The sequence below is a fragment of the Bos mutus genome, chromosome 22 (genome assembly GCF_027580195.1).
Source record: "Bos mutus isolate GX-2022 chromosome 22, NWIPB_WYAK_1.1, whole genome shotgun sequence".
NCBI classification, from domain to species: domain Eukaryota; kingdom Metazoa; phylum Chordata; class Mammalia; order Artiodactyla; family Bovidae; genus Bos; species Bos mutus.
In genome coordinates this window covers 52,016,822-52,044,059 of record NC_091638.1, presented here as the reverse complement: position 1 = coordinate 52,044,059, position 27,238 = coordinate 52,016,822, and the positions used below count along the sequence as shown (strand labels likewise).

Sequence of the window (27,238 nt, the reverse complement as noted above, 5' to 3'; positions counted from 1 at the left end):
TTTGAATTGCGAATGGTCAGCAGTGAATCTCAGAACAAAGCTAGGTCTGGAGCAGAGTCTGGTTTAGGGAAAGGAAACATGGGCAAGTGAAGCGAGACGCTCTCTCGTCTTGTGTGAGACAGGGCACTGTAGTGGGCCCTGGCATTGATCCCTCTTCAACTTCCTGGAACTGTAGAGGTTAGAGTTGATGATGATTCCTGCTCCCAGAGTCTTGTAGGTCCTGGGACCAGGAAGCATGCAGGCAAACCATTCTGAACGAAGATTTTTAAGAATAAGGGCGGGTCCCACCTTGCCCTGTGACTGGAACATGGCACTTTGAAGAAGCAAAGCAACTTGAGGTGGGACAGTGGCTTGAGGGGGGAAGGGGGGGTCCTGGAGCCTTCCAGGGAGCTAATGATGGGGTCGGGGTTCTGTCTTGCACCCAGCCCTGCTGCTATGAGGTCTGCAGCTTTCCTGTGGATTCTCCATGTGATTTGTAATACCTTTGTAGACCAGAGAGGCAAGGGTTCTGATTTCTCTCTTCTTTTTCTCAGAAAGTCACCCTCCACATAAAGTGGCCCAAGAGCGTTGAGGTAGAAGGCTATGGCAGCAAGAAGATCGACGCCGAGAGGCAGGCTGCAGCCGCGGCCTGCCAGCTGTTCAAGGTGACCCTCCCTCATGAAAACCATGCAGACCTTCCTCCTGGGAGCTTCTCGCAGTAATGGTCTTCCTGGGGCCAGATGCTCCTGGGTTTAGGATGGCAGAGTGTTCAACTGCTCAACCTCCTGAGCCCTTTTCATCGTGTGGTTCCTTTTTGCTTCAGCCGTTGAGGGAACAGATGGATATTACTTTTTTGCCACTGTAGTTACTTACTTTCTGTGGTTTCAGAAACCACGGCGAAGAACCTCTTTGTGGAGAGCACTCCCTCTGTACAAACAGACTTCTATCTTGGCTTCTGTTCTCTCCCTGTTATTTCATATAGGTTTTTCCTTGTGGCCGCATAGTCCTCTTGCTTACAATGAAAGAATAATAGTCATTTCTCTATCACTTCCCACTGATTGGACATGGGTTGCTTTGAGTTTTTGGTCAGGCAGCAGTTACTACATCTTCACAGTTGCTCCCAGTCTTTCTTTCCCTCGCTAACTGACTCCCTTCATGGCTGTGCCATCCTTGGATCTTCCTCACATTCCCTGGTCTTTGGTCTGCCAGGGACAAAGCTGTATTCCTTCAGCTTCTCTCCCGCTCACAGTCTGCAGAGTTCATTGTCCTGCTTCCTTCCTGGATCTGAGGAGGAAAGTCCCTCTTCCTATCCTGGGTCTCCATACAGCCCTTCTCTTTTCTCTCTCCCCTCTCTGCATCTTCTCCATCCCATCTTTTACCCTTTTATTTCATTTTCCAATCGTTCCTCATCTGATTCTTTTCTGTAGGCATCAAAACTTCAGTGTTGGGTAATTCCCTGGCGGTCCAGTGGTTAGGACACTGCGCTTTCACTGCCGAGGCACAGGTTCGATCCCTGGTTGGGGAACTGGGATCCTGCAAGCAGTAGGGAGGCTTAGCCAAAAAAAAAAGTCTTCAGTGTTCCGATCGCTTCCCCCAGCCCTGCTTCCCCGCACACAGCTCTCCATGCTTGTGGTCTGTTCCACTCGAGCGCTGCAGCCCTTGCTATGGTCCTGGTTCCCTTCACATCCATGTAGTGTTTGATGGTGATTGTCGGCTGACTGGGGCAGCTTCGCCAGCACCGAGCCTCTCCCCAGGCCTCGCTCTGCTTGAATGTCCTGTGGCTTCGGCCCCGTGGGGCATCTTTCTCAGCTGATGGGTGTGCCTGCTCTCCTTTGCTGTGGCTCATTTCAAGCTCCTCTTCGTCTCCCACTCTCTGTAAATGTCTCCTTTTCTGTACTCCTTCCCCCAGTGGATCCTATCTCTCTCAGAAGTTCAACCATCCTTTCTTTGTTTAATGTCTTGGAAGTTGCCGTCCCTTATTGAGTGCCTCTACCTCAGGGATTCTCAGTTAGAGGGGATTTTGCCCCCTAGGGGACACTTCATAAGGTCTAGAGACATGTTTGGCGGCCACAAAAAGAGGAATGCTGCTGGTATAAGGCCAGGGATACTTCTAGATGTCCTGTAACGCACAGGACAGCCCGCTACAACAAGGAATTACCTAGCCCCAAATGTCACTGGGCTTCCCTGGTACCTCAGATGAGCTACCTGCCTGCAAAGAATCTGCCTGCAATGTGGGAGACCTGAGTTCAGTCTCTGGGTTGGGAAGATCCCCTGGAGGAGGGCATGGCAACCCACTCCAGTATTCTTGCCTGGAGAATCCCCATGGACAGAGGAGCCTTGTAGGCTTCACTCCATGGCGTCCCAAAGCGTCAGATACGACTGAGCAATTAAGCTCAAATGTCAGTAGTGCCGAGGGGCAGAGGTGCTTTTCTACCTGAATGTGAAAGGCACTTTAAACCGAGACCATGCGCAGCAAGCTGTGCTCACATTCCTCCCCAGCCTGTTCTCTCTCCTCTGTCTGTGCTCGTAGTCTTGTTTGTTTGTATGTTTAATTGTGGGTAAAAAGTTTACTCTCTCAACCACTTTTAAGTGTACGGTTCAGTAATACTAAGCACAGCCACGTTGTTGACGAACCAGTCTCTAGAACTTCATCCGCTTGCAAAACTGAATCTCTGCACCCGATAAACAACTGTTCATCCTAGTCCCTTCCCCAGCCCCTGGCAGCCACTGCAGCAGCTGATGGGAAAACCTGAACAAACTTTTTGGCCAACCCAGTTCTTTCTGTTTCTGTGAATTTGACTACTACTCATACAAGTGAAATTTGTAACTGCCTTATTTCACTTAATGTCCTCAAGTTTCATCCATGTTGTAGCAAGGGTCGGAATTTCTGTGTTTTTAAAGGCTGCTATGTTCTATTGTATGTATATATGCGTTTTGTGTATGCGTTCATCCGTTGATGGACTCTGGGGTCCACCTTTTGGCCCGCGTGAATAATGCCGCAGTGAACTTAGGTGTACAAATACCCCTTCAAGACCCTGCTCTTAACCCCCAGAATTGGAATTGCTAGATGATATGGTAATTCTTAATTCTTTGAGGAACTGTCATAGTGTTTCCATAGTGATGGCAGTACTGTGCCTCCCCCAGCAGGGCACTGGTGTTCCAGTGTCTCCACGTCCTCAACACACTTCCTAGGTGTCTCCAGTAGGAGTCTTGACTGATCTGTGGGTGCTGGAATGACACACTGAGCCTGCCTTTAGGAATAGTCCCCAGCAGCGGCGGCAGGGTCAGGCAAGCCCAGAGACGGGGACCCCGAACAGGCGCGGATGCAGGTCGCAGTAGCGCAGGAGCTTTTCTCTGGGGTGTTACAGAGCTGCAGAGCACAGTGGAGGGTCCGATGGAGGCAGGAGGAAGAGAGGGGGGTGGGGAAGCGCGAGCGCACAGAAGGAGCCCCTGGGAGGGAGGCAGGCCGTGGAGGGAGCAGGCTGGGAGTGAGTGGGAGGCAGGGAGGAAGAGCGTGCTGTCGTCCTGGGGAAGGCCAAGGGAGAGGGTGTTGCGTGTGTTTTCCGTATAATCAGACAGTCTGTGTAAACAGTGAGGCAGAAGCGCGAAAGCTGAGGTGGGGCCAGGCATCCATGCCCCCTGCCCCGAGCGGCTTGTGGCTTTCCTCCGTGCGGGTGTGCGTGGCGTGCCCTTTTCCCGTCTTCTGTCACAGCATCTCACTAGAATCCTCGTGTGTTCCTCCATAGAGATCTGACAGTTTGGTCAAGGGCCCAAAGAGTCCGTCCACGCTTTAATTGGAGTTACGTTACATGGCTTACTTTAGGCGGCTTTGCTCTCCTTGGGCAAAAACGTTTCATCACAGGAACGCCCTCCATATGTGTCCTTTTACCAAGTTCTATACCTTTTTAAAAACATACGTATACATGGTCACTGTTGCTGTTGTGAGTAGGCTTTACCTGATGCCATTTTAAGTTACAGCTGGTTCTTTCAGAAACCTGAGGGGAGAGTTTTCAGAAGGGTGGTCACTCCTCAGCCTGTTGGGAGTCAGGTGGGGCTGAAGCCACCCTGTGGAGCGGCGCCTGGATCCTGGCGCCCGCCATCCACATCACGTCTGAAGCCTCTTTACTCACCTGCGGCTCACCTCTCTTGTCTTTGCCACTCGCAACTTGAGCTTTTTAACCTCGAGCTCTAGCCTCTTGCTTACTGCTTTGTTCCTCAGACTCTGGTTTTCTGCGCTTCTCTTGACGCAGAGCTGCTTGAGGGTAGGGACCGGGTGTCCCTCGCTTGGTGCTCAGAGTGCCAGGCGTGTTGCTTTGTCCACATTAGAGACTTGGCAGGTGTCTTATTTAATTTTCTCTAGAAGAGAATGTTTTAAAATATTTTTCTATAAGTGGCTTTAAAAACATTCGGTGTTAATTCTAGAACAGGTTCCCAGTGCGGGATTCTTGTTTCAGAGGTGTATCTGTTTCACGACGTAGGCGGCGTATTTCCTAGCCACGCCACTCACTGGAGCTTTCTAGATCACTTTGTGGATGCATCTGCTTCCTGTTGCCCCATGGGGTTTTTAATGGGGATTTTTCCTTAGTTTCTTGGTCTTTTGTCTACCAGATGTAAGAATGTACCCTGTCATTTTCATCCGTTGATGCTAGACAGGTTAAGTGCTCTCTGGGCCCAGTTCTGGGCCAGGCCTGAGGTGAGCAGACTGGCGAAAGAGCATGGTTTCACACACAAGGGCCCTGCGGGGTGACTGGGCAGGTTCCGAACAGCCTGTGGTGGAAGGTGCTAAGGGCCCTCACAGCGCCCCCCTTTTTCCCCTAGGGCTGGGGTCTGCTGGGTCCCCGGAACGAGCTGTTTGATGCAGCCAAATACCGCGTGCTAGCCGATCGCTTTGGCTCTCCGGCTGACAGCTGGTGGCGCCCAGAACCCACCATGCCACCCACTTCCTGGCGGCAGCTGAATCCTGAGAGCATCCGGCCAGGGGGACCTGCGGGCCTGTCCCGCTCCTTGGGTCGGGAGGAAGAGGAGGATGAGGAGGAAGAACTAGAAGAAGGGACCATCGATGTCACTGAATTTCTGTCTATGACCCAGCAGGACTCCCACGCCCCACTCAGGGATTCCAGGTACAGCCAGGGGCAAGGGAGGCCGGGGAAACGGGCTGCGCCTTGACGTGGGTGGGGGCATATTCCCTGGAGCCTTCTCTGAGATGGGAGACCCCTGCCCTGCGCCTCAGTCAGTGTCTCCATTCTCGGTATGTCTGCCTCTTTGGGGACCGCCAGCTGTGGCTGTGTGCCCTGGCTGGGCTCTTGCAAGACAGCAGCGTAGGCCTTCCCTCCAGCTCACACTTGAGCCCTTCAGAGCCCCGGCAGCTGCTCTGCCTGCCCCCTGCTCTCGCTCTCCTGTGTGTCTGGAGGAATTGAGGGCACGCCCTGTGTGCTGTGTGTCTGTGAGAGGACCACAGGCCAAGTGGAGATGCCCCCACCTCCTGGCTGCCCGCTGCAGTGATGCTGTGTCCGAGCCCCTGGGTTTCAGAGCAGGTGAAACTGGCTTGGGAAGAGAGCGCTTTTTCACCTAAACCTTTGGTCCTCTCAGGGGGGGTTCCTTTGAAATGACAGATGACGACAGTGCTATTAGGGCTCTGACCCAGTTTCCACTTCCCAAGAACCTTCTGGCCAAGGTGATTCAGATAGCAACATCCTCCTCCACAGCCAAGGTGAGCTGGGTCTCCTGAAAGCGTGTGTGAGTGGGGAGCCGGCTTGCTCAAGTCTGGGTTTGCCCAAGATCAGGTTGGGAGGGAGACTTAGGTCTGTGGGAGGCCTTAGACGCCCGTTCCCTTAGCCCAGCCTGCGCCAGCTGGGGAAGCTTGAGGTCCTCGGAGGCAGGACGGAAGTCAGGACACTTGAGCCCGGGATGGGGCTGGGGACTGTAGGAGTGGAGACCCCAGGTCTGTTCAAGGGGTGCGGGCACCGATGGAGGCTTGGGAGCGGGTGGCTGACTTGCTGAGGTTTTCCTCTTCACTGCCAGGCTGAGGGGCTTTGGTTACTCAGAGCTTCTCTCCAGGCGCAAGGCCTTTTTGTTCCCCCAGGACGTGCTTGGCTCTTAGCTTGTGTTGGCAGCTTCCACCCACAGCTGCCATCACACCTGTGTGCCTTGACAGTGCTGAGAGGGCAGTGGGCTAGGAGGGCAGGCAGTGGCGTTGCCCAGATGCCGTCTCCTCCTGTAAACCATGCTGAGCGAGATCCTGGAACTGCGGCCCCACGGGGCTGTCTTCTGCCTGTTCAGTGGCACTTCTTTTGAGGCTGATGTTTGGTACCTGCTCAGATCGGGGTTAAATCCGTATCTGGGTTCCTCAGCATTCAGAGAACACTTAGAAGTTCTCGTTCCCTGCCGCCTTGTAACCCCCTCTCGCCCTTTGTGTAGAACCTCATGCAGTTCCACACCGTGGGCACCAAGACCAAGCTGTCCACCCTCACCCTGCTCTGGCCCTGTCCCATGACCTTCGTGGCCAAGGGGCGTCGCAAAGCAGAGGCAGAGAATAAAGCGGCAGCCTTGGCTTGTAAGAAACTGAAGGTGAGTGCGGAAGGGTCCCTGGTGTGATGCATGAGGTGTCTTGGAGCTCCCTGCTACCCTTGGCAAATGGTCCACTTTTCCAGGAAATGAAAATCCACCTTTGCCAGGCTTTTGGAGTAGCTGGTGTCCCAGCCTTGTGTGTCAGGCTCTGGGGGCGCTGTTTCCAGGGCTTCTCCGCACTTCCTGCAGAGGGGCTTTGCTGTGAGCTCAGCCTTTTCAGCACTGTGGGCTGGAGCCTGGGTGAATGCAGGAGGAGACATATGCTCATCTTTCTGAATGGTGTGGAGCTGGAGAAATGGTGTCTCTCCTGGGGGCCAGGCTTGGTGTCGAGAAAGATCTTGGTAACTTGGGCTTTGTGGCCAATATGAACAGTGTGACTTCACACGGGATGCAGACTGAGGGGACCAACAATCAGGCGAAGGCAGTGTGGCTTACAGCCAGCAGTCGTTTTGAAGCGGCTCTGAAGATGAGATGAATCCCCAGTCGTGGGTGTTATTGAACCCAGTGGAGGTCTGGTTTGTGGACTAAGAGGAAAGACACCGTGTTTTACTCCAAATGGACAGAAACCTGTGGTACATGTTTGGCTCTGAGAACTGAATATCATATATGACTGATGGGGAGAGGTAGCGAGATTTGGAGAACTGAAGAGGGATGGGGTCGGGTAAGTGGTGAGAGAGAGTGGCTGTGTTGTTACCTGTGGCTCAAGAGGACAGAAATAGGGCTAACGGGGAGGACTTTGAGGAAGTCTGTATTTTAACCTGATAAAAACAGTGATGAGAAGATGACCCAAGCATGGTAGACACCTGTCTCAGGAAGGAGCAAGCTTCCCAGGGGCAGCCATGTTCTGCGGGCAATCCTCAGAGCCTGGGAAAGGACAGGGCCTCTCCTGCAGCAGGGTGGGCACCTCTTTTGTTCCTGGGACTCGGAGGCTAGAGGAAGGTGATTGGTCCCTGCAGGGGAAGACTTCCTTAGAAGTGCAGAATCTGGATATGACAGAGTATGGGGGAGATGGCTGGCTTTCCAATGTGTTGGGATGCTTTGTCTTACCTCTGGGGAGGTGGTTTCGGGTATATGCAGAAATAAAACAACAGTTTCCCTTCCAGTGGCTTATTTTACCAAGTTGTGTAAGTAGATACTTACAGGAATTTCCATGTACATTTGTGTGATGAACTGGGTATCATGCAAGGGTAGGAGGTGGTGTGGCAGTTGGACTTGAAAGATTGGTGGGGGGTTGGGATGGTGGCTTTGGTGCGCAGAGAAAGCGGAGGAGCTTGCAGGCCATGTTATGGGGTGGTTAAGGGCCTGGCCCACCTGGCCCAGAGGTCTGTGTTGGGAATTCATGGACATGAGACTGGGCTGTTGTGGGGGCCCCTGTTGCTCAGGGGCACAGACCTGGCCAGCTGGGGGCTGTGATTAATACTCAGACACGTCAGGTCTTACTTTCCTTGAATTGTTTTTAACTTTTTTTGGTGGAGACTTAACATTTTCCTGGTTCCTAATTTCTTGCTCCTGTACCATGTCAGTCCAAACCCAAAAATCTCTTAGAAAAGAGGTTGCTCTGGGGTGGGGCGGGATGGGGGGAGTAGAGGTTGCTTTGCAGGACTTCTCTGGAGCTGCCGAGCAGGTCTGGGCCAGTTCTGGGGAGCGGGCCCTAGACGGAGCCATCCGTGTCCTTCTGCAGAGCCTGGGACTGGTGGACCGGAACAACGAGCCGCTCACCCACGCCATGTATAACTTGGCCTCCTTGCGAGAGCTGGGTGAGACCCAGCGCCGGCCGTGTACCATCCAGGTGCCTGAGCCCATCCTCCGCAAGATCGAGACCTTCCTTAACCATGTAAGAGAATCCCCACGTTCCCCCTCACCTGCCCACAGCCTCCACCTGCAGTAGGCGACAGTGACCCCCTGCTTCCCCACTGGGGTGGAGCCTGGGAGCACCCTGGTCCCGAGCCGTCCAGTCTTGCCCACAGATGTCCCAGGGTAGTTAGGGACTGAGTCCTGCTCGGCAGGTTGGACCACAGCCTCTGGTCGAGGTGTGAATTGTGGAGGGACTGGCTGTGGATAAAGGAGGAAGGTTTCTTCTTCATCATTTCATCTGCCTCTCCTGTCCCCCCAGTACCCCGTGGAGAGTTCGTGGATCTCCTCAGAGCTCCGGCTGCAGGGTGAGGACATCCTGCCCTTGGGCAAGGACTCGGGGCCCCTGAGTGACCCCATTACAGGCAAGCCCTACGTGCCGCTGTCAGAAGCGGAGGAGCTGCGTCTGAGCCAGAGTCTGCTGGAGCTGTGGCGGCGGCGAGGGCCAGTCTGGCAGGAGGCACCCCAGCTCCCCGTGGACCCTCATCGGGACACCATCCTCAGTGCCATCGAGCAGCACCCAGTGGTGGTCATTGCTGGGGACACGGGCTGTGGGAAGACCACGCGCATCCCCCAGCTGCTACTGGAGCGCTACGTGACCGAGGGCCGCGGTGCGCGCTGCAACGTGATCATCACCCAGCCCCGCCGCATCTCGGCCGTGTCTGTGGCGCAGCGGGTCAGCCATGAACTGGGCCCTTCCCTGCGCCGGAACGTAGGCTTCCAGGTGCGGTTGGAAAGCAAGCCTCCGGCCCGAGGAGGGGCCCTGCTGTTCTGCACGGTGGGCATCCTGCTGCGGAAGCTGCAGAGCAACCCCAGCCTGGAGGGCGTGAGCCACGTGGTCGTGGACGAGGTGCACGAGCGAGACGTGAACACGGACTTCCTGCTGATCCTGCTCAAGGGCCTGCAGCGGCTCAACCCGGCTCTGCGCTTGGTGCTCATGAGCGCCACTGGCGACAACGAGCGTTTCTCCCGCTACTTTGGTGGCTGCCCTGTCATCAAGGTCCCCGGCTTCATGTACCCCGTCAAGGAGCACTACCTGGAGGACATCCTGGCCAAGCTGGGCAAGCACCAGTACCCGCACCGGCACCGGCACCACGAGGTGAGGGGTACGCCCGCCCTGTCCCGCTGTGGCTCCTGGCCTGTCCTCCCAGACTCCCCTCCTTCCCTGCTAGAAATGGCAAAGATCGGGCCTGCCTGACAAGGGTGTGGTGAGGGTTGGAGGTGAGGTGTCACGTGCCTTGGCCTCACCGAGTCGCGGTGGCTGTGTCCTATGCACGATCCCTGGCCCCGGGACTGTGACTGGCCTCTCTTCCCCACCGCAGTCTGAGGATGAATGCGCTCTCGATTTGGACCTCGTGACTGATCTGGTTCTGCACATCGATGCCCGCGGGGAACCAGGTGGGTGCTTTCTTCTGTCCCCCAGGCCCACCCTGCCCTCCATCTGCCAGGAGCCACTGGCTCATGCCTGCAGGGCCCCTTTACAGGTGGGATCCTCTGCTTCCTGCCGGGCTGGCAAGAGATCAAAGGAGTCCAGCAACGCCTCCAGGAGGCCCTGGGCATGCACGAGAGCAAGTACCTCATTCTGCCAGGTGAGAGCATGTCGGCGAGGATGGTGGCCCCTACACCAGGCCTGCCCTCTGTCCCAGGGACTGACTCGCCTTGGGCTCAGGGTCTTGGGTTTGTCATCAGGCCACACTACTTTTTACCGGGTTGGTGACCTCTACTGGGCATATTACGAATCTGGACTTCAGTTTCATCAAAATAGGGTCAAAATTCTTGCCTGCCCTTTATGGGGAGGATTTGGCGGAGGTGGTGCGTGCCCATGACCACTGTGTGCTCGCTGCCACCAGTGCACTCCAACATCCCGATGATGGACCAGAAGGCCATATTCCAGCAGCCTCCCATTGGGGTACGCAAGATCGTCTTGGCCACCAACATCGCCGAGACGTCCATTACGATCAATGACATTGTGCACGTGGTGGACAGCGGTCTGCACAAGGAGGAACGCTACGACCTGAAGACCAAGGTGGTTCCTCTCACGGCCTGGCGCCAGCCCAGGTCTACCCCGGGCCTGTGTGTCTGGAAAGGGCTGCACTCGTGGGGTCTCAGTGTCCTTGCGGGAGGGCCATCGAGGGGTCAAGTGGGATGAAGGCCAGGCCTGGGGGAGCGTGGAGGAAGGCCTCTGGCATGTGTGTGGCTGCTCACAGGCCCCCTTCCCCAGGTTTCCTGCCTGGAGACCGTGTGGGTGTCAAGAGCCAATGTGATCCAGCGCCGGGGCCGGGCGGGCCGCTGCCAGTCTGGCTTTGCCTACCACCTCTTCCCGCGGAGCCGGCTGGAGAAGATGGCTCCTTTCCAAGTGCCAGAGATCCTGCGCACACCCCTGGAGAACCTGGTGCTGCAGGCCAAGATCCACATGCCAGAGAAGACGGTGCGGCAGGGGTGGGTGGGGGGCCTGGGGGTGCGCAGATGGGGTGCAGGCTGACGGAGGCTCTGCCTCGTTCACGCTGTAGGCAGTGGAGTTCCTCTCCAAGGCCGTAGACAGTCCAAACATCAAGGCGGTGGACGAGGCCGTGATCTTGCTCCAGGAGATTGGTGAGTGGGGCACGGCTGGGCCAGGCTGCCGAGTGGCTCTCAAGGGCAGGACTGACCGCTGAGCTTGCAGGGGTTCTGGACCAGCGGGAGTACCTGACCACCCTGGGGCAGCGCCTGGCCCACATCTCCACTGACCCGCGGCTGGCCAAGGCCATCGTGCTGGCTGCCATCTTCCGTTGCCTGCACCCGCTGTTAGTGGTCGTCTCGTGCCTCACCCGGGACCCCTTCAGCAGCAGCCTGCAGAACCGGGCGGAGGTGGACAAGGTCAGACCCGGTGCCTGCACCTGGCCCTCCTCTCCCCGTTCCGGCCCTCCGCTGCCTTCTGTCCCGAGGTGGCCTCCTTTGGTCCCTGCCCTGTGACCCCGGCACCCTCCCCCCATCCCAGGTGAAAGCACTGTTGAGCCACGACAGCGGCAGTGACCACCTGGCCTTCGTGCGGGCGGTGTCGGGCTGGGAGGAGGTGCTGCGCTGGCAGGATCGCAGCTCCCGTGAGAACTACCTGGAGGAAAACCTGCTCTACGCACCCAGCTTGCGCTTCATCCACGGTCAGCGGGCCCCACGCTGCCCTGAGCCCTCTGCCCCTCCCACTTGGACTGGGCCAGTGTGGTGAGGGGGCCCTAGGCTCACCCCAACTTTGCCTCCCCAGGACTCATCAAGCAGTTCTCAGAGAACATTTATGAGGCTTTCCTGGTTGGGAAGCCCTCGGACTGCACCCTGGCCTCTGCCCAGTGCAACGAGTACAGTGAGGAGGAGGAGCTGGTGAAGGGGGTGCTGATGGCGGGTCTCTACCCCAACCTCATCCAGGTGCTGCCTCGGGGCAGGGGCACCAGGCTGCGGTTTCTTCCCGTCTCGGCTCCTTGCCCAACCCACCCACCTTTTCCCTTCACCCCTGCAGGTGAGGCAGGGCAAGGTGACCCGGCAGGGCAAGTTCAAGCCCAACAGTGTCACGTACAGGACCAAATCCGGCAACATCTTGCTGCACAAGTCGACCATTAACAGGTGGGGACTGTCAGGTGGAGCGGGGCGGCGGGGGTGGCTCAGGAGGGGCCTCACGCAGCCCTTTGTTCCCAGGGAGGCCACCCGGCTGCGGAGCCGATGGCTGACGTATTTCATGGCTGTCAAGTCCAACGGCAGCGTCTTCGTCCGGGACTCCTCCCAGGTGCACCCGCTAGCCGTGCTGCTGCTGACCGACGGCGACGTCCACATCCGCGGTGGGTACCTGCGCCCTGCTCCGCGCCTCCGGCTGCCCTGCCTCCTCGGGCCTGGCCTCACCCGGGCTCCTCGCGCCTCTCCCTTCCTCTAGATGACGGGCGCCGGGCCACCATTTCCCTGAGTGACAGTGACCTGCTGCGGCTGGAGGGTGACTCGCGCACCGTGCGGCTGCTGCGGGAGCTGCGCCGGGCCCTGGGCCGCATGGTGGAGCGGAGCCTGCGCAGCGAGCTGGCGGCATTGCCACCCTGTGTGCAGGAGGAGCACGGGCAGCTGCTCGCCCTGCTGGCGGAGCTGCTGCGCGGGCCCTGCGGCAGCTTTGATGTGCGCAAGACCGCTGACGACTGAGCCCTGTCTCTGCTGGGGCCATGTACAGAATGAAAATGTTTATTTAAAATAAAGTTCTATTTATCCCTTGTGAGCATCGCTATCCACGGGGCTCCTCTCAGGGAGGACCTCAGCGCCCTGGGCTGGGGGCCACGCTCCCCCAACCAAGAGAAGAGTGAAGGCTCAGAAGGGAGGGACCCAAGGTCTTAGAAGAAGGGGCTTAAATCCCACACCTCAGGAGCTTGGACCAGCCTAGTCTCTGCACTGTCCTTACAGGTGTGGCGGGGCCCACTGTGCATCCTCATTCAGTCTGGCTGCCGCCTCCCAGCGCAGGCGGGTGGGGCTGGGAAAATCTCCATAAGCAACCAACGCTCACTGAGACCCTAACCCTCGGTCACAGCCATCTCCCAGAGGAGGTGCTGAGGTGAAGACCACAAGGCGCACACCAGTCCCTTGATGCAGAGGAACAGCGAGGGGGTGGGCCACAAGCTGGAGGGGTAGAAACCAGGACGTACAGAAGACAGGGCCTGCGTATTTAGGACATAAGAGCTTTATTTACTCTGGAAATCGTTACAACAGAATCACAGATTGACATGAGGAACGGCTGAGCCATAAGCAAATGGGGAAGCACAGAAACATCCCCGCCCCGATGGCTGCAGAGCAGAGCACGCAGGGCCTCTGGACCCACCTGTCGGGACAGCCTTCTCAGCTGCTCTGGCTGGTGGGACCCATCAAGGCAACTGTGACCAGACCACCCTTCAGAACACTGACCACTCCAGCACCCCCTCAAGGGCCCTCCACTGGGTCACCTCTCCAACCCCTGCTTTTGGCCAAAGGAGTGAAGAAGACCCAGAGCTTGCCCACCTCAGCGTCGACATGGGTGCAGGCACCTTGAGGCCCAGCACTGCCCCCCCACCTCCCGCTGTGTCCTCCCAGTTCCCTCACCCCTTTCTGCAGACAAAACACGGACACCGTGATGTCCCTGGCGCTACTGAAGCACCCTGGACAGTCTCTGGCTCTGGAAGTGCTTTTTCCACAAGATCATGCAATTTCTACCCCTGGTAGTGCTTGGGGAGTTGGGGATGTGGTATCGAATCTCCCTGGAGAAAATGCTACCTCAGAAACGGGGAGAACCTTCCCAGCCCAGACACCCTCCCTCTACACGGACATCAAATCCGCATGAAGCCTAGTTCAAGGGCCCCCCACCTTCTCAGCGCCAGGGGACGCCCGAAGAGGAGGCGGGAGGGTAAAGGGGCCAAGTCTGCACTGCAGAAAACAGTCTTCAGAGGAGAAGCCTCGGAGACTCCCAGGCCATTTCACTACAAACTGTTACATTTTAATCCTTTATTAGAAACCATGCAAACTTTAATACAAAAAAATACAAGTGCAATAAGAATCTTCATGTCATTATAATCCCCAGGGCTAATCATTGCAGCCATTCCAAGACCAGGCCTAACTGGGACACGCCTCCTCAGGCTGGGCTCGCCTCGCCTCTCCCCCCTTTCCAGTCAGGCTACAAGGGAGCCTGGACGGCCCACTGCATGTCCTTATTTCCAAATTTCCAACCTTGATTCCCCACTATCCACATGCGTGCCGGGCACATTGGGCTCCTCGGCAGTGTCCTAGGCTGCAGGCTTGGAGGAATTTGACCTCCATGGCCCTCTCCAGTCCCAATTTTATGTCTTCCACCAGATCCCAGGGAATGAGACAAACAGATGCCAAAACCAGCCTCTTGGTTAGAAAAGAAAAGCAGCATACACACAAAATGCCAGAACCACCAGTCCACACTGACCAGCCCCTAGCGGTCCCTGCCTGCTCTCCAGCCCACAGCCCCCACACCACGCCTGCCCTGCCCACACCATCTCTGGGGCTGGGGCCCCGAGCTGCCCAAGCCAGGGCAGCTCCCGACACCTGACCTCCCGGCTGGAGGCTTCAGGATCTCCCCTCCCTGTTTCCTTTAACACCTACTGAGGACTTTCATTTAGACATGGCTTCAACCTGCAAAACTACTCCACTGGTTTTTAGGGGTTATTAAAAAAGAAAAGATAAAGTGTGATAGCAGCTAGGCAGGTATGGGGAGGAGCGGGGACAGGCAACGCTGCCTCTGACTAACTTGGGGAGGGCAGCAAGTGGCGCCTGGTACCACCTGCACGGCGGGCACCATCGTAGGGTCAAAGGAAGAGGCGGTGGCTTAGCAGGCTCCAGGGGATGCAGTTAACGGCAGCCGCCACGTGGACGTCTGCTTCCACTCTTCCTCCGGATGGACCAGCGAGGAGGGAGGGTATGTCAGTTTCTTTGGGTTTGGTCCAAAAAACCCAAACAAATGAAGAGTATGCTGGGATCCAGCTCGCCCCGACACCCCAGGTCTCAGAAGATCCCAAAATTATTCTTCCCCACCCCATTTTCCACCCAACCTTCGTGGAGCAGCGGCGCGAAGTGGTGAGGATACAAGCCAAGCAGGGAGCTGGGCCTCGGGCGGGAAGTGGAAGGAACACGGGCGTGGGGGGAACAGCTGCTGCCCTGGGCAAGCGAGGGAGGGAGGGAGGGGGCGCCTAGAGGGCTGCCCAGGGCCCGAGCCACAGGATGGGGGGCGGCCTGGGGCGGGGAGCTAGGGGCCCGGCTGCCTGAGCTGGGGCCGCCAGGGAAGTGAGGGCGGGCGGGAGACAATGTCGGCCCCGTGATCGGTGCGGGCCCTGGCGTTTGCCCGGAACGTCAGCCTGTAGGTCTCAATCTGCAGTGACACGGGAGGAGGGAAGGGAGAGGGTGACGGGGGAGACAAGAGGGGGGACACGGGGGACGGAAGACGAGACCAGAATGTCATCATTAGATGCCTGGAAAATAAAAGGTTGCTTCGTTAAAATTCAGGCCACTCTCCAGTCAGAAAACAAAGGAGTTTCAATTTGCAGCCAGTGGCAGGGCCCCTGGCTGGCCCTCAGGCCAAGCCCAGCCACTTACTTGTCTCCTGGATCTGGCTGTCCAAGGTCTGGGCCTCCCTTTGGTCACCACCCCCTGCCAGGGTGGTGTGGCCACTAAGGCCACTGGCTGAAGTGGGGGCGCCAGCTTCAGGCGCTGCCTCAGGGATGGCCAGCTCCTCCCCAGCAGGGGGGCCCGGACACGGAGGGGCCTCGCTGCCACCGCCCTCAGTCTACAAATGAAACAGTGGGGGAGACAGTGCAGGGTCAGTCGGGGAGGGAGTGGGATGGTGATGGTGGTGGGTTCCACACACTGCCCCCACCCCCACTGCCTCGACGGCCTGAGTACAGCGCATCTGGGAGTCGAGCCCAGGTGCTCCCACCCCGACCCCAACCCACCAGGCCAAACCCTGGTTTGAATGGCCCGGTGCTGGGCAAGAACCCAGGCGTGGGCTCTGGGGCAGGAAGGGGGTGCAGCCTGGCTAGGGACGCACTCTAGGAGCCTCCTCTGGGCGGCCTCACGAAGCCTCTGACATGACAGTCCAGCTCCTTAACAAGGCTGATGCCAGATCAAAACAACTATGACAGCAGGTTGTTAGCAAAAAAACCCAAGGAATGATCTCAAGTTGCAGGTCAGGACTTGGCTAGGGAGCTCTGGGAGCTGGACCCATTCCCGTGGGGTGCAGGCTGCCACCTCGGACCTGAGGGACCCCACAGACTCCCTGCCTGGCTAATCACTGTTCACTCACCCCCGACACAGGCCTGTTCTATGCTGGGCACCCTTTCACGGCCTGGGACAAAGAGGAGCCAGGAAAGTGTCCAAGAGGTATGAAGAGGGAGGCTACAGGGGCCAGGACAGCTTCAGGATAGAGTAAGGACTGTGGGGGCCGTAGACACCCAGTGTGAGTCAAGAGCAGAAGAGGGAGGGCTTTGGGGGTGGGGGGTGGGGCCCAGGGCACTGGGTGAGCTGGTATGCCTGTGCCACAAATGCCCAGAGGTGACAACGGAAGGCTCCAGGGTGGTCCTTGCTTAGAACAGTGAAAGATATAGCCTCTGTGCTAGAAAAACAGTTCCAGAAGTGGTTAAAAGGAAAAAAAAAAAGGGAGATGATGTGAATAAAAAGACTGGTGGTCAGAAAGGCCCAGGAGTGAGCCCTGGTCTGCACGTGCTTGTCACATGGCTGGGACCACACTGAAGTTAGTGCCCCAAGGAAGACGACCAGAGAATGGACCCTCACAAGGTGTGGAGCACGCTGCAAGAGTCTGTGATAGAGCCAGGGCCCCCAGTGGTCAAGGGAGCCAGTCAGGGCTTGAACTGGAGGACAGAGGGCGACCAGGACAAAGCTGGGATGGAGCTTGCGAGGGGTGGTTGGACACAGGAGGAAGGCCCACAGCGCCGCTCACATCCCCGCTTCCTCACCCATCTCCCGAAGCAGCTGCAGCCACCCTCAGACTTGGAAGCCTTCAAGGCGTTGCCCCAAAGTGCCCCTACCTGATGACATGGAACATGGACAGAATCTCTGGCAGACAAAGGGTCTCACAGTACTGTGGAAGGAGGGGAAGGGAAGAGAGGGAAGGAAGGCAGGAGAGGCCCAACCAGCATAGGAAGCCGCGCACTCTCCAGGGCCTGGCAGTACAGGCCTGAGGAGGTGGACGTCGGGCCTGCCGCCACGGGCAGCTGGAAACGAGCCACCCCGTTCACAGGCCCGGAAGGAAGCCTGACACAGAGCACCGCACTGCCCTCTTGCGAGGTGCCGCGAGAACTGCACTCCACTGACCCTTGGCTTCAGTGGGGCCTGCACATCAGCCCTGTTCCTCTGAAAACGGCTGAGATGGGCTCAAAAAGGCAGCCCACGGCTCTCAGGAGAAGGTTCTGTCTCCAGCTGGACAGATGAGAGCTGACTGGGCTGGGGCCTCTTCACCTCTCCTGCCTCACTCAGGACGGATGACACGATGGCAACAGTAATGAAGTGGGTGAAACACGACTCCTGAAGTGACTGAGGGGCGGTGACAGGCACCCATGTGCTGGGACCGACTCCGGCTGCACAAGCCCACCCCCACCTCCAGCCCCATCAGGACCCAAGCACTACCTTCACGGCACCTCCTGCAGGCAGGTGGCCCACGTTATCGAGGGATCCCACCTTTGCCTGGGCCTTTTCTTTGAAGTTCAGCTTCTGACTTTCGATCTTGACATCTCCTCCACCTGGAACCAAAAAGACATGGGTCATTATGGGTGACAGAAAAATACCCCTACAGGCAGAGCCAGGAGGCTGGCTAAGGACTGGGCTGTGCCTGGGAGAGAAACGGGGAAAACGTAATCTGCTCCTGGTGGCCCTGAGGACACGGGTGGAGGCACAGTGAACACTGTCATAACAGGGCTCCTCTTCTCCAGGTCAGGCTGAGCCAATTTCGCCACGCAGCCAGAGAGAAGGAAAGTCACCCTACCACCACCGTGCGTGCACTGCCTGCAGCCCCAGGAGAGCCTCAAAAGGAGCCAAGATGCACGCCTGCCTCGGGGTCACTTGGCTGAGTGACACTTCCCTCTGACAGCAGTACGGGAGTCCAGCCTGCTTTCAGCCTCATGGACACCCTGCTGGTCACGGTCAGGATCCTGGAATCCTGATTTTCTAGCTGCCAGCACAGATACTGGAGGAGAGGAGTGACCGGCAAGACAGGATGGTCATATGGTCTGGGTGAACAGTTTAACCCAATCTGTCGTGAAAAGAAGAGAAGGTGAGAGGTGGGAGCCGAGGGAAGGTAGTCTATACATGGGCAACATTCACAGCTCAGCCAGAGTGAGGCCATGGAAGCAAGGGCCAGAGAGCTCTCACGGCCACCCAGACTCTCAGCTGGGCTTTTCCCTGAGTCTTCTTCACTCTCCCATCTCCTCTCTGCTCATGTCACCCAGCTTCCTGCCCAATCCTCCAGGTATCCGACCCACTGACTTCTGGCCTGCTGTAAAAGCTGGACCTCAAGTCACTGTCACTAGGGAAGAAGTTACCTCAGGAGAGTGGATTTTCTAGATAGGATGGAAAAACGAAGGTAAGCTGTCAGCCAGTGTGCCTGCTACTGCAGGTACGGCCCTGCCCCACGTCTGCTGCAGACTCTGGACCAGGACACATGAGACTCAGGGTACAGCCAGAACGCAGGCCCTGCCCAGACAACATGCCAGCTGCCAGAGATTTTTGCAGGGGCGCCAGGCCTGTGCTGCTGGAAGCAAAGTCTGGACTGCTGTGACAGTAAGATCCCAGCCCGTGGGCCGAGGCAGCATTGCTGAATGGCTTCCTGTCCCTTGTAGGAACTGGTGGTTGATGCTTTACTGCTTGGAAATATTCTCTGCTCCTGCGTCTGACAGGCAAGGCCCAGCCACCATTTCCTAAAGCTCCTTCAGCACCAGCTCCTGAACATGCAGCAGGGAGGCTGAGAAGGGTCTCAGCTGGTAGAGCACCTCTACCACAGGCCTAGGTCAACAGTGCTGTGTACACAGTGGGGCCTCAAGACTCTGCCCGTGCAAATGGCAGCCCTTACAAACTGTTCCTCCTCCAATGAAGAGGTTAGCGCCCAGAAAGCCCCTCCCTGACAGGGGCTGAGGACTATGCTGTTTCTACTGCTGTGCCCTGGGTGTGGGTGGCTCTAGGAGTCTTAATAAAAAGGACAGAGGCACAGGGGTGAAACCTGGGATGAGGAAGGCACCACTCACCAGGCTTGTGCTTGATGTTAGCCTTCGACCCACACTTGGAGGAGACCTTGGAGATGTCTACCTTCTTGTTCTGAATCTGAACCTGAGGAGAAAAACATACACATGGAAATGACTCACTCAGAGAGAGGGCTACTGCCAGGCTCAAACCCAAGTTCTCTTTATGGTCTCCAAAGCCCAGCTTAGAGGGCGCCTTTTCCAAAGCCTTCCCTGCGTCTCCCCTCGCTCCATCTCCTCTTCATACTGTCTCTTGTAGGGACATCGGCTCTACACTAACTGCTTCGTGTGCTCAATCGTCATTTACAGAGTACCTGCTACCATCAAAATGGCAGCCTCTGCTTCAGCTGTCTTTCCAACAGTGCTACAATTATGCCTCAGCAGGAGCGTGGGGAAGTGCACTCTTCCCAGTCACAGGTCTGGCAGCTGCTAAAGCAGGCCACCACGTGTCCTCAGCAACTGTGGCAGGCTCATCTTGCACCATACCCGAGATGACCTGTGAGGGGTCAGCAGAGGTCACTCGCCATGGCCAGGCTCTTGCCAGGATGTGGAGCCCACACAACCCTTGACTGTGTTCCAAATGTGAAGCCCAGTCCTTAGTGAAGGAACAGTTATGAGGGGAAGTTTTCCTTTACAGATGCATTCCGGCCAATACATGAAGAAGGGACGGGGAATTCCAGTTTTGCCACAGTGCACCTTTGCTGAACTCAGGGTTTGGGGCAAGAACAGCCACCAGCATCAGGAAGAGAGAGATGAAGAGAAGAGTGAGACATTATGTGCCTCCTGACAGAAACACCACCACTGCCTCTGAACATCCTGCAAAAATGTGGGGGTTAAAAAAGAGCCAAGCCTGAATTAATCTGAAGAAAAATGTGGGACTAATGAATATGTTCAGTGAAACCATGGGGATATCCTCAGTAGAACCCAAATTCTAGGACAAACCATTCAGTTTTACTCATGAAAAGTGTTACCATGAAAAAAGAAAAATGAACAAGGAACTTGTACAGCAAGAGACACCTAAGATTACAAGGGGGCAAATCAACCAACCACAACTTAGGGACCTTACTTGTACCCTGATTAAGCAAACTTGTTTAACACGTTATGGGGTTTTATAGTATACATACATATATTAGAGTTCTTATCTGTTACAGTTATATATTCGGATATTTGCAGATAAAAGATATAACTAGAACTGGCTTCAGAATAATGGAGGTGAGCATACATAGATAAGACTGGCCACAAAAATAATAAATGCTGAGTAAAAAAGGACATCCAATTCACTTTATCATTTTTTTTTCTAATTTTGTATATGTATATGTTTGAAAAGTTTTAAAAAGCTTAACTGCTTCTTATTAACTTAAAAGCCATTGAGACGAGGCTGGTACCTAGAGGAGCCATGTGCTGCTGTTTCTCATGCAGGCCCCAGGCCCCACCCAGGGATGCCCAGTGGCCAGCACAAGCCCAGCCACAACCACCCAGCATCCACACACTGCCTCCTGTCACCCGCTCGCACCATCTGCCCCTGGGGCAGCACAGGTGTCAATACTGCTAATGAAGTGACCCTGCCAACAAGTCTCAGAAACCACTGACATACACGCCCCTCCTCATGAGGGTGAAATGGAACTAAATTGCTGCAAAATTTAAACTCTGATCATCCGCAGAAGTAGCTGTGATGGTCTCGCTCAATGGCCTTTTGGTTCTCAAAAAGGGGCATGTTTGTGTGTACGTGGGGGCATGTGTAGAGCCAACCAGAATCTTGCTCCAAGCCACTCATCTGTGCGGGAGCCCCAGAATTTCTCTCTGGGCAGAAAGAGGGCTTTCGGCGGGTCAGGGTTACATGCGTATGGCTGGTGGCCACCCTTCTACCATGCAGGTATGATTATGGTGGCTTTACGGAGGGGCCGATGGAAGGTGCAACAGTAACTTAGGCTAGGCTGTTTACCCTCATCTTCCCACCTGGAAACATCTCCACAGGCAGTTTCCTAAAGCTCTGCTGTTTAAGGAAGCCTCCTAAAACGAAATACTTGAAAAAAGTACATTCCCTGGCCCAAAAAAATCCTGTTTGAAGTCATGCGCAGGCAGTGTGGGAAGACCATAGTAGGTGAGAGATAAATGAGGACTATTTTCAGAGCTCTGACATATACCACACAACATATACTAACACATTTCTATTTCACACACAAACACACACACACAAACAACCCAATTCCCTCACTGTTCACATTCTGGTTCTGCATCTAGGCCAAAAGCCTGAGAGGAAAAGCTAGAGCCAGTGCCTACTGGGCCCCTCACAGGCTGGATCTTTATCACCTTAACCAGGTGCTACCTTTACACTTTACCTATCTCAATCTTTCCACACCAGCATGGCCAGTGTCTGGCCAACTTCCAAGTTAGCCCAGCACTGCCCACCTGAGTGCCAAACCATGCCAGGAAGAGCCAGTGGTGGGGAGATGCCCAGGAAGGGCATGAAGCAGGGGAGTCAAGTGGGGGAAAAAACAGGTGCTCTATGTTTGCACCCCCACAGCAGAACTGCGGGGTGGGGGCCTCTGTAACCCATGGGCAGGACGGCATGACCACTGAGACGGCAGAGGATGGAGCCTAACAGTGAAGAGAGTAAGCAGAGTGGGACTTAATTCAGGTCAGGGCGGCAAGGAGAAGGAACTGAATGAACAAGGGAGACCAGGACAGCGCTCTCCTCTGGGAGTGGGAGAGAAGCAAGGGGGGCGGCGGTGAGGGCAGAGCCCGCCTGCTGTGGCCTGTCACAGGGGCGTGGAAAACGCACGGGGCGCCCTCCACGTGCTGGATGGCAATGGTGGCCAGCACAGTCTCTCCCAGGACCGCCCTTTGAGCTCTAGATACGTGTGTCCCCAACACAGATCTTAAGGGTGGCACAGAGTAGCACCATGATAGACAGGATGTCTGAATGGGACAGGGAAGGAGAGAAAAAGAAAAGGAAACTGGAGGAGAAAGGGGTAGAAAAGGGCAACAGTGAGGGAAGGAGAGCAGAACGAAGAGAAGGAGGAGGCGGCAGAGAGAGAGGAGGAAAAAGAGCAAGAGCGAAAAAGAGAGCAGAGTCATGAAAATGAAGGGAAGACCCAGGAGGCGGGGAGGGCCTGGTCACGAACTCCCTGCTCTAGAGCAGCAAGGACTCAAGGACGGGCTCTGGAGGAATCGTGACATCTGTCCCCAGGTCAGAACCAACGCATCCCCAGGGGCGGACTTGAGACAGACGATGGGCCAGCTGCTGACCACATCCCTCAGACCAGGTCTCTGACAGCAAGGCCTCCCACCACAGGGGCAAAAAGATGCCAAGTGGGTGTCACCCAGCTGTCATTCAGGGGCTCACAAGGGACACCCAGACTGAACTCATGTGAGCATCAGGGTCTCCCCCGAATCCATTCACCCACCAGTGAGGGGGTGGCCCTCTCCCCAGTGCGCCCCATGGGGGGCTTGGCCTCAGACACCAGTGGCCCCGAGCGCATACTTACATTACCACCTCCAGGGACATGCTTAATATTGTCCTTGGAACCACACTTGGACTGAATATGGCTGTAGCTCACTTTTTTGGAGACTATCTGGACCTGGAGTGTTAGAGAACAGAAAAAAAAAAAAAAAAAACAACACAAAGGGAGAGGGCTGGTTAGAACCGACATGGGGCAGGCAGTGAGTCCAACAGTGACCATGACGGGCGGCAGATGGTGCTGTTAAAACCCTACCTCCAGCAGAACAGCTGTGAACAGCACAGGGCAAGGGACGGGAAGGAGCAGGAGAGAGAGTGAAAACACGAACAAACAACACAAAGACAGTAGATGTCGCCAGAGTGCTACACGGACATCCTCGCCGCTCCTGGGGCCAGCTGCTGTGGCCTCAATCCCCATCCACCACAGCCCACCCGCATCTGTTCTCTCCCCGAGGCTCCTCTCTGCAAGAGTCCTGCTCATCTGGACCCATCCTCACCCAAGGACGGCACCTCCCTGAAATCTAAGGCCTAAAATCGCTGCAGAAAGACCTGCTCTGGGAAAGCAAAGGCTGCACGGAGAAGTCTGGGGCAGCTGGCTCCCGACTCAGATCTGATCCTGACAGGAAGGACAGCAGAGGCTGCTGGACCTGCGATGCAGAGCCCTGGGCACCAGGGGGCACCACCACAGCCACTGCTACACTACCACGGTGAGTCCATTTCTCTCAGGGCTAAAGAAAGGGTGTTGCAATTGCAGTTAAGCTCTGGTCTTTTTTGATGCCAAGGTAAAACCTCTTCCACAGTCCTCCAGATGCCCAACCTTCTGTGTCCTGAGAGTTTCACGTGCAAAGAGACCAGGTTCTGGGCAGGGCTGCAGTGAGCCACAACTGGAGGGCACGCCCACTGTGCTGTACACGAACAGCTCGACTTGAACAAAGCAACATGAAGGCCCAGGCTCCAAGTGGGACAAAGAATTCTTTTTGAGGCTTCTCAAGAGGGAACAGTTGCCAGCTTCCTTCCTTTCCTTCCTTAGAGCCCATCCCAAGTGATGCAGCCCCCAAACTGAAGAGTTCTCCACAAAGTAGAGAAATCTACTCTGAGAAACTCCAACTTCTCAGCAACATCAGTGACAAAACCACTTCCTAATGAACCAGGTCTGAACCAGAGGCCTGTCCAGGACCTCTGGAAGGCCCTGGGAGCCATGGTGCGGCCTTGCATGCCTACCAACCACACAGAGGCCTTGGCCTGAACCCTCCCATCCTGGTTCCTCAGGGCTGGAGCTCAGGCTTCTCTGGCAGCCCCCGACCACCCATCTGCCACAGAGAAGGGCAGAAGGTTCCCAGGGCAAGAGGAGGGTCCTGGCTCCAGGGTATGGAGGCAAGGGGAAAGAACCTAGCACCCCCACTCACCTCTGCTGTCCACATAATGCTGCAATCCCTATGTCGAGTGTGTTTTCTACTGGGAAATGGGAATGAGCATGCTAACTTTCAGTTCAGAGGTCCTTGGGGAACCAGGGAAGCTATTTTCACACCCAGCGGTGTGGAGAGGGGCCTTCAGTTGAAATTTAAGCGCAGGGCTCTGGGGTTCCTGGTGCTGGAAGGTTGCCATGTCTTATTGAGGAAGAAGGTGGATGCTATGGGCATAACAGGTTTCAGATCAAGGTCAGTGTGAAGGACGTGACTGAAAGTCTTTGCATCCATTTTATCCGCCTGAATAAATATCCCCTAAAGGGCTAACGGGCTCCCAGCTCTGTTAACTTTCAAGGTTATTAGAGAAAATTTTCTGATGCCTGAGTCATCAAACACAGAGGAGGGAACATGGGGAGGAGTAGAAACTAGTTGGGGATAGGAAAAAGGTGCAAAAGAAGGGAAAGTGACTCAGGCTGGAAGAAACAGTTGACCGTCTTTTACCTTCAAGAGGTAAAAGTCTAAATAAAACTCACTTTCCCCGTAGGCGGTTTCTGTGCATTGCCAATTGGGCCGGCTGCTTTAGTGACTGCGTTAGGTTCAGGCTTTCGAGCTGGAGCAGCTGCCTCTGTTTTTTTCTCTACTTTGGCCTGGATGGAGATAAAGGGAGGGCAAATTTCAAACCAAGAGGATAACAGCCCAAATGCTAGGAAAGGAAGAAGGCTGAAGGGGACTCGAATCCAGGCCAGGCCACCATGCAGAAGCAGGTCACCCTTGCTCCTAGAAAGAAAACAACCATTTGCCAGGGCAGACCAAGCTGGAGGGAGAGGGGTTGCAAACCAGTCTTGAGATACAAGGAAGAGATCAAGACACCATTCGTGGAGAAGAGGCAGGAAGAAGGGATAAATATGAGTGTGTACCAGGGTTTTCAAATCACAAGCCACCCCTCCCCGGGCCCCATGTTCTGATACGCTCCAAGCAAGCTGCCATGGTCACAGGAAGCCAGTGTTGATGACGGGAAGTGTCACACCCTCAGGTATGTTGGAACAGAAAATACTTTCATCACCAGGCTGAGTTATTCAACTCCCCACCAAGACCTGTAGCAAGTTTTGCACCACGTACGCATAAGAGCACAGAAGTGGGGAAGGCCATCAAGACCCAGCGCAGCACTTGGCTGCCTACGCCAGCTACACTCTCTCGGCACAAGCAACCCTCAGGCCCTCATCCCAGTTTTCCATAAACGCCTTCCAACAGAACAAGGATTCTGTCTCATTTTGGACCCCCTTCAATGTTTTCAGCAGCTCTGGATTGAAACAATGTAAATGTCCTACTCTGAGTCAGGGGAGGCGGTGGCAGCGGTTTAAGCCTAGAGAACGATGCAGGGGATGAGGAGGTCACTGCTCCAGACACTGAACCTGGACTCTTGCCACCACCTTTTCACACACAGAAGCCCCATGGTTGCTAGCAGTTAAATAATTCTAGGGTGGATGTACTCAGAAAGTCCTTCAAGTGAAGAGCATGGTTCTCCACCATGACACTCTACCACAGTCCTTTTATTTAGGAAAGCCAGGGATAGAAGAAAGTCACCCTGGCCATAAGAGGACACTAGTCCTCGTCCAGACAGACTCTTCAGCCAAGACACACAGCTCAGGGAACTAGAGGCAGCCCATCTTCTGCCTAGCCTGCGCAAGGAGAAGGAACAAAATGGACCAGGTTCCTGCCCAATGTCTCTCACCTATGCAAGGCTCAGAGGCATTCTCTGTTTCGTAAATAAAGCACAACCCTTTGCCTCCAAACAAAAATGTAAGCCCAGACCCCAATATGCAGACTAGGAGAGGAGAACAGAAAGCCTGAGCTAAGCCCACTTGCATCCTGTTGCTGGGAGGTGGAGCCCAGGCTGAAACTCCCTGACACTGAACCCACTGTCCTGACTGTCCCCTGCATGGTGGGCCCCTTGGGCTTATGCAAGGACATGCCTGGGAACAGTGCTTAGATGTGGCAGAGGATGAAGCAGGGGCCAGCATGCCAGGGATCCAAGCTCCCTGGACTCACCCGGCCTCCTCCAGGCTGGTGCTTGATGTTTTCGGTGGAGCCGACCTTGGAGCGGACATTTTTCAGATCAGGGGCAGAAGCGTTGGCAGCCACGCGGCCCAGCCTCGGGGCAGAGGAGGTGGGCTTGGCTGCTGTGGGCTTCTTGTCCACGGGAGGAGTCCCGGAGGGCCGGGGAGGCGTGGCTGTGGGCCTGGCTCTGCTCGGAGCCCCTGCTGGGGGTGCTGTCCCAGGGACGGTGGTGCTCTTCTTCACAGAACTTGTGGTGGTGCTCTTTGGGCGACTCAAGTCAGCTGCTCAGGGAGGAACAGGAGATAATACGCGTTCGGGGAGAAAGCAAAAGGGAGCCTTAAAGCCACGAAAGATGTGGGGTTTAAATCCGGATTCCACAACGTGGGGAATGGGTCTTACCTGGTGCAGACTTTGTAGCCATCTTCTTGATCTCTGCAGGTTTCCCCTCAGTCTTGATTGCTGCACAAATATACACTTTTTAATATCATATTTAAATAAGATGATCCACTGAATGGTTCATCCTAAACTGAGATTCATGCATTCGTTCAACAATGACTGAATCATTTGAGTCAGGGACTGTGTTAGGCTCTGGGAACAGGCTAGTAAATGAGACAGTCAAGTAGACACGCCCAGACGGAGAGTCCAGCGCCAGGCATTTGGTCATTTCTACGGTCTTGACAATGCTTCCACATGGCCTTTCTTATTACAAAGATCATGAACACAAAGTGCTGGGTGCTGTGGAATTACGAAGAAAGGAACAGTACATTCTACCTGGGAATTCATGAGAGTTCCCTTCACTCAGGATTATTCTGGATACACATAGCTGCTAACCTCACGTGGAGATTGAGGCTCCACTTTTCAATGGGCCCGTGAAGGACTGGTTCACAAGTCCTTCTATCTATCTACACAGCTGTCTGGAGCTGACTGGGGTAAAGCCACTGGTTCCCGTGGGAGGGACATTCAGTACTCACCAGTGGGCCTCTTGGGCAGGGGTGTGGACAGGTTCCTACTGGTTGACCCAGGTGAAGCAAGAGTTGCAGTTGCTGGGGCTTTGGGAACAGCCTGGGTGCTCTTGGAGCCAGGTTTGACAGCTGGGGCAGAAGCCGGCTTGGATGGAGAGACCCGCTTCTCAGGAATCTTTGCCTCTGCAACAGGCTGTCAAAAATGGGAAAGTGGCAATGAGA

General features: G+C 55.6%; 2 protein-coding genes across 16 annotated transcripts in view; one reads left to right on the top strand and one right to left on the bottom strand.

Moving 5' to 3' along the window:
• The window catches only part of DHX30 (DExH-box helicase 30), a 28,335-nt gene extending 15,716 nt beyond the window's left edge, over window positions 1-12,619 (top strand). For all 6 annotated transcript variants that reach the window (XM_070359070.1, XM_070359072.1, XM_070359067.1 and 3 more), the window contains 17 exons: window positions 534-644; window positions 4,798-5,099; window positions 5,569-5,689; window positions 6,397-6,546; window positions 8,228-8,380; window positions 8,660-9,496; window positions 9,720-9,795; window positions 9,882-9,986; window positions 10,248-10,423; window positions 10,619-10,825; window positions 10,908-10,989; window positions 11,060-11,253; window positions 11,375-11,534; window positions 11,636-11,793; window positions 11,885-11,988; window positions 12,061-12,200; window positions 12,293-12,619. In XM_070359070.1, coding sequence (XP_070215171.1) covers window positions 534-644; window positions 4,798-5,099; window positions 5,569-5,689; window positions 6,397-6,546; window positions 8,228-8,380; window positions 8,660-9,496; window positions 9,720-9,795; window positions 9,882-9,986; window positions 10,248-10,423; window positions 10,619-10,825; window positions 10,908-10,989; window positions 11,060-11,253; window positions 11,375-11,534; window positions 11,636-11,793; window positions 11,885-11,988; window positions 12,061-12,200; window positions 12,293-12,546 — 3,330 coding nt within the window. In that variant the 3' untranslated portion in view covers window positions 12,547-12,619. The remainder of the gene's footprint in view (window positions 1-533; window positions 645-4,797; window positions 5,100-5,568; window positions 5,690-6,396; window positions 6,547-8,227; window positions 8,381-8,659; window positions 9,497-9,719; window positions 9,796-9,881; window positions 9,987-10,247; window positions 10,424-10,618; window positions 10,826-10,907; window positions 10,990-11,059; window positions 11,254-11,374; window positions 11,535-11,635; window positions 11,794-11,884; window positions 11,989-12,060; window positions 12,201-12,292) is intronic.
• Window positions 12,620-15,175: 2,556 nt separating this feature from the next.
• Window positions 15,176-27,238, bottom strand: part of MAP4 (microtubule associated protein 4) — a 150,889-nt gene continuing 138,826 nt past the window's right edge. For 3 of the 10 annotated variants that reach the window (XM_070359056.1, XM_070359063.1, XM_070359057.1), the window contains 9 exons: window positions 27,026-27,209; window positions 26,454-26,513; window positions 26,046-26,335; window positions 24,530-24,643; window positions 22,619-22,711; window positions 19,137-19,218; window positions 17,527-17,639; window positions 15,481-15,670; window positions 15,176-15,356 (listed from right to left, as the gene is read on the bottom strand). In XM_070359056.1, coding sequence (XP_070215157.1) covers window positions 15,349-15,356; window positions 15,481-15,670; window positions 17,527-17,639; window positions 19,137-19,218; window positions 22,619-22,711; window positions 24,530-24,643; window positions 26,046-26,335; window positions 26,454-26,513; window positions 27,026-27,209 — 1,134 coding nt within the window. In that variant the 3' untranslated portion in view covers window positions 15,176-15,348. Of the gene's footprint in view, window positions 15,357-15,457; window positions 15,671-17,526; window positions 17,640-19,136; window positions 19,219-22,618; window positions 22,712-24,529; window positions 24,644-26,045; window positions 26,336-26,453; window positions 26,514-27,025; window positions 27,210-27,238 lie in introns of those variants that run through there. The other 7 variants (XM_070359060.1, XM_070359065.1, XM_070359062.1 and 4 more) reach the window with 5 other exon arrangements.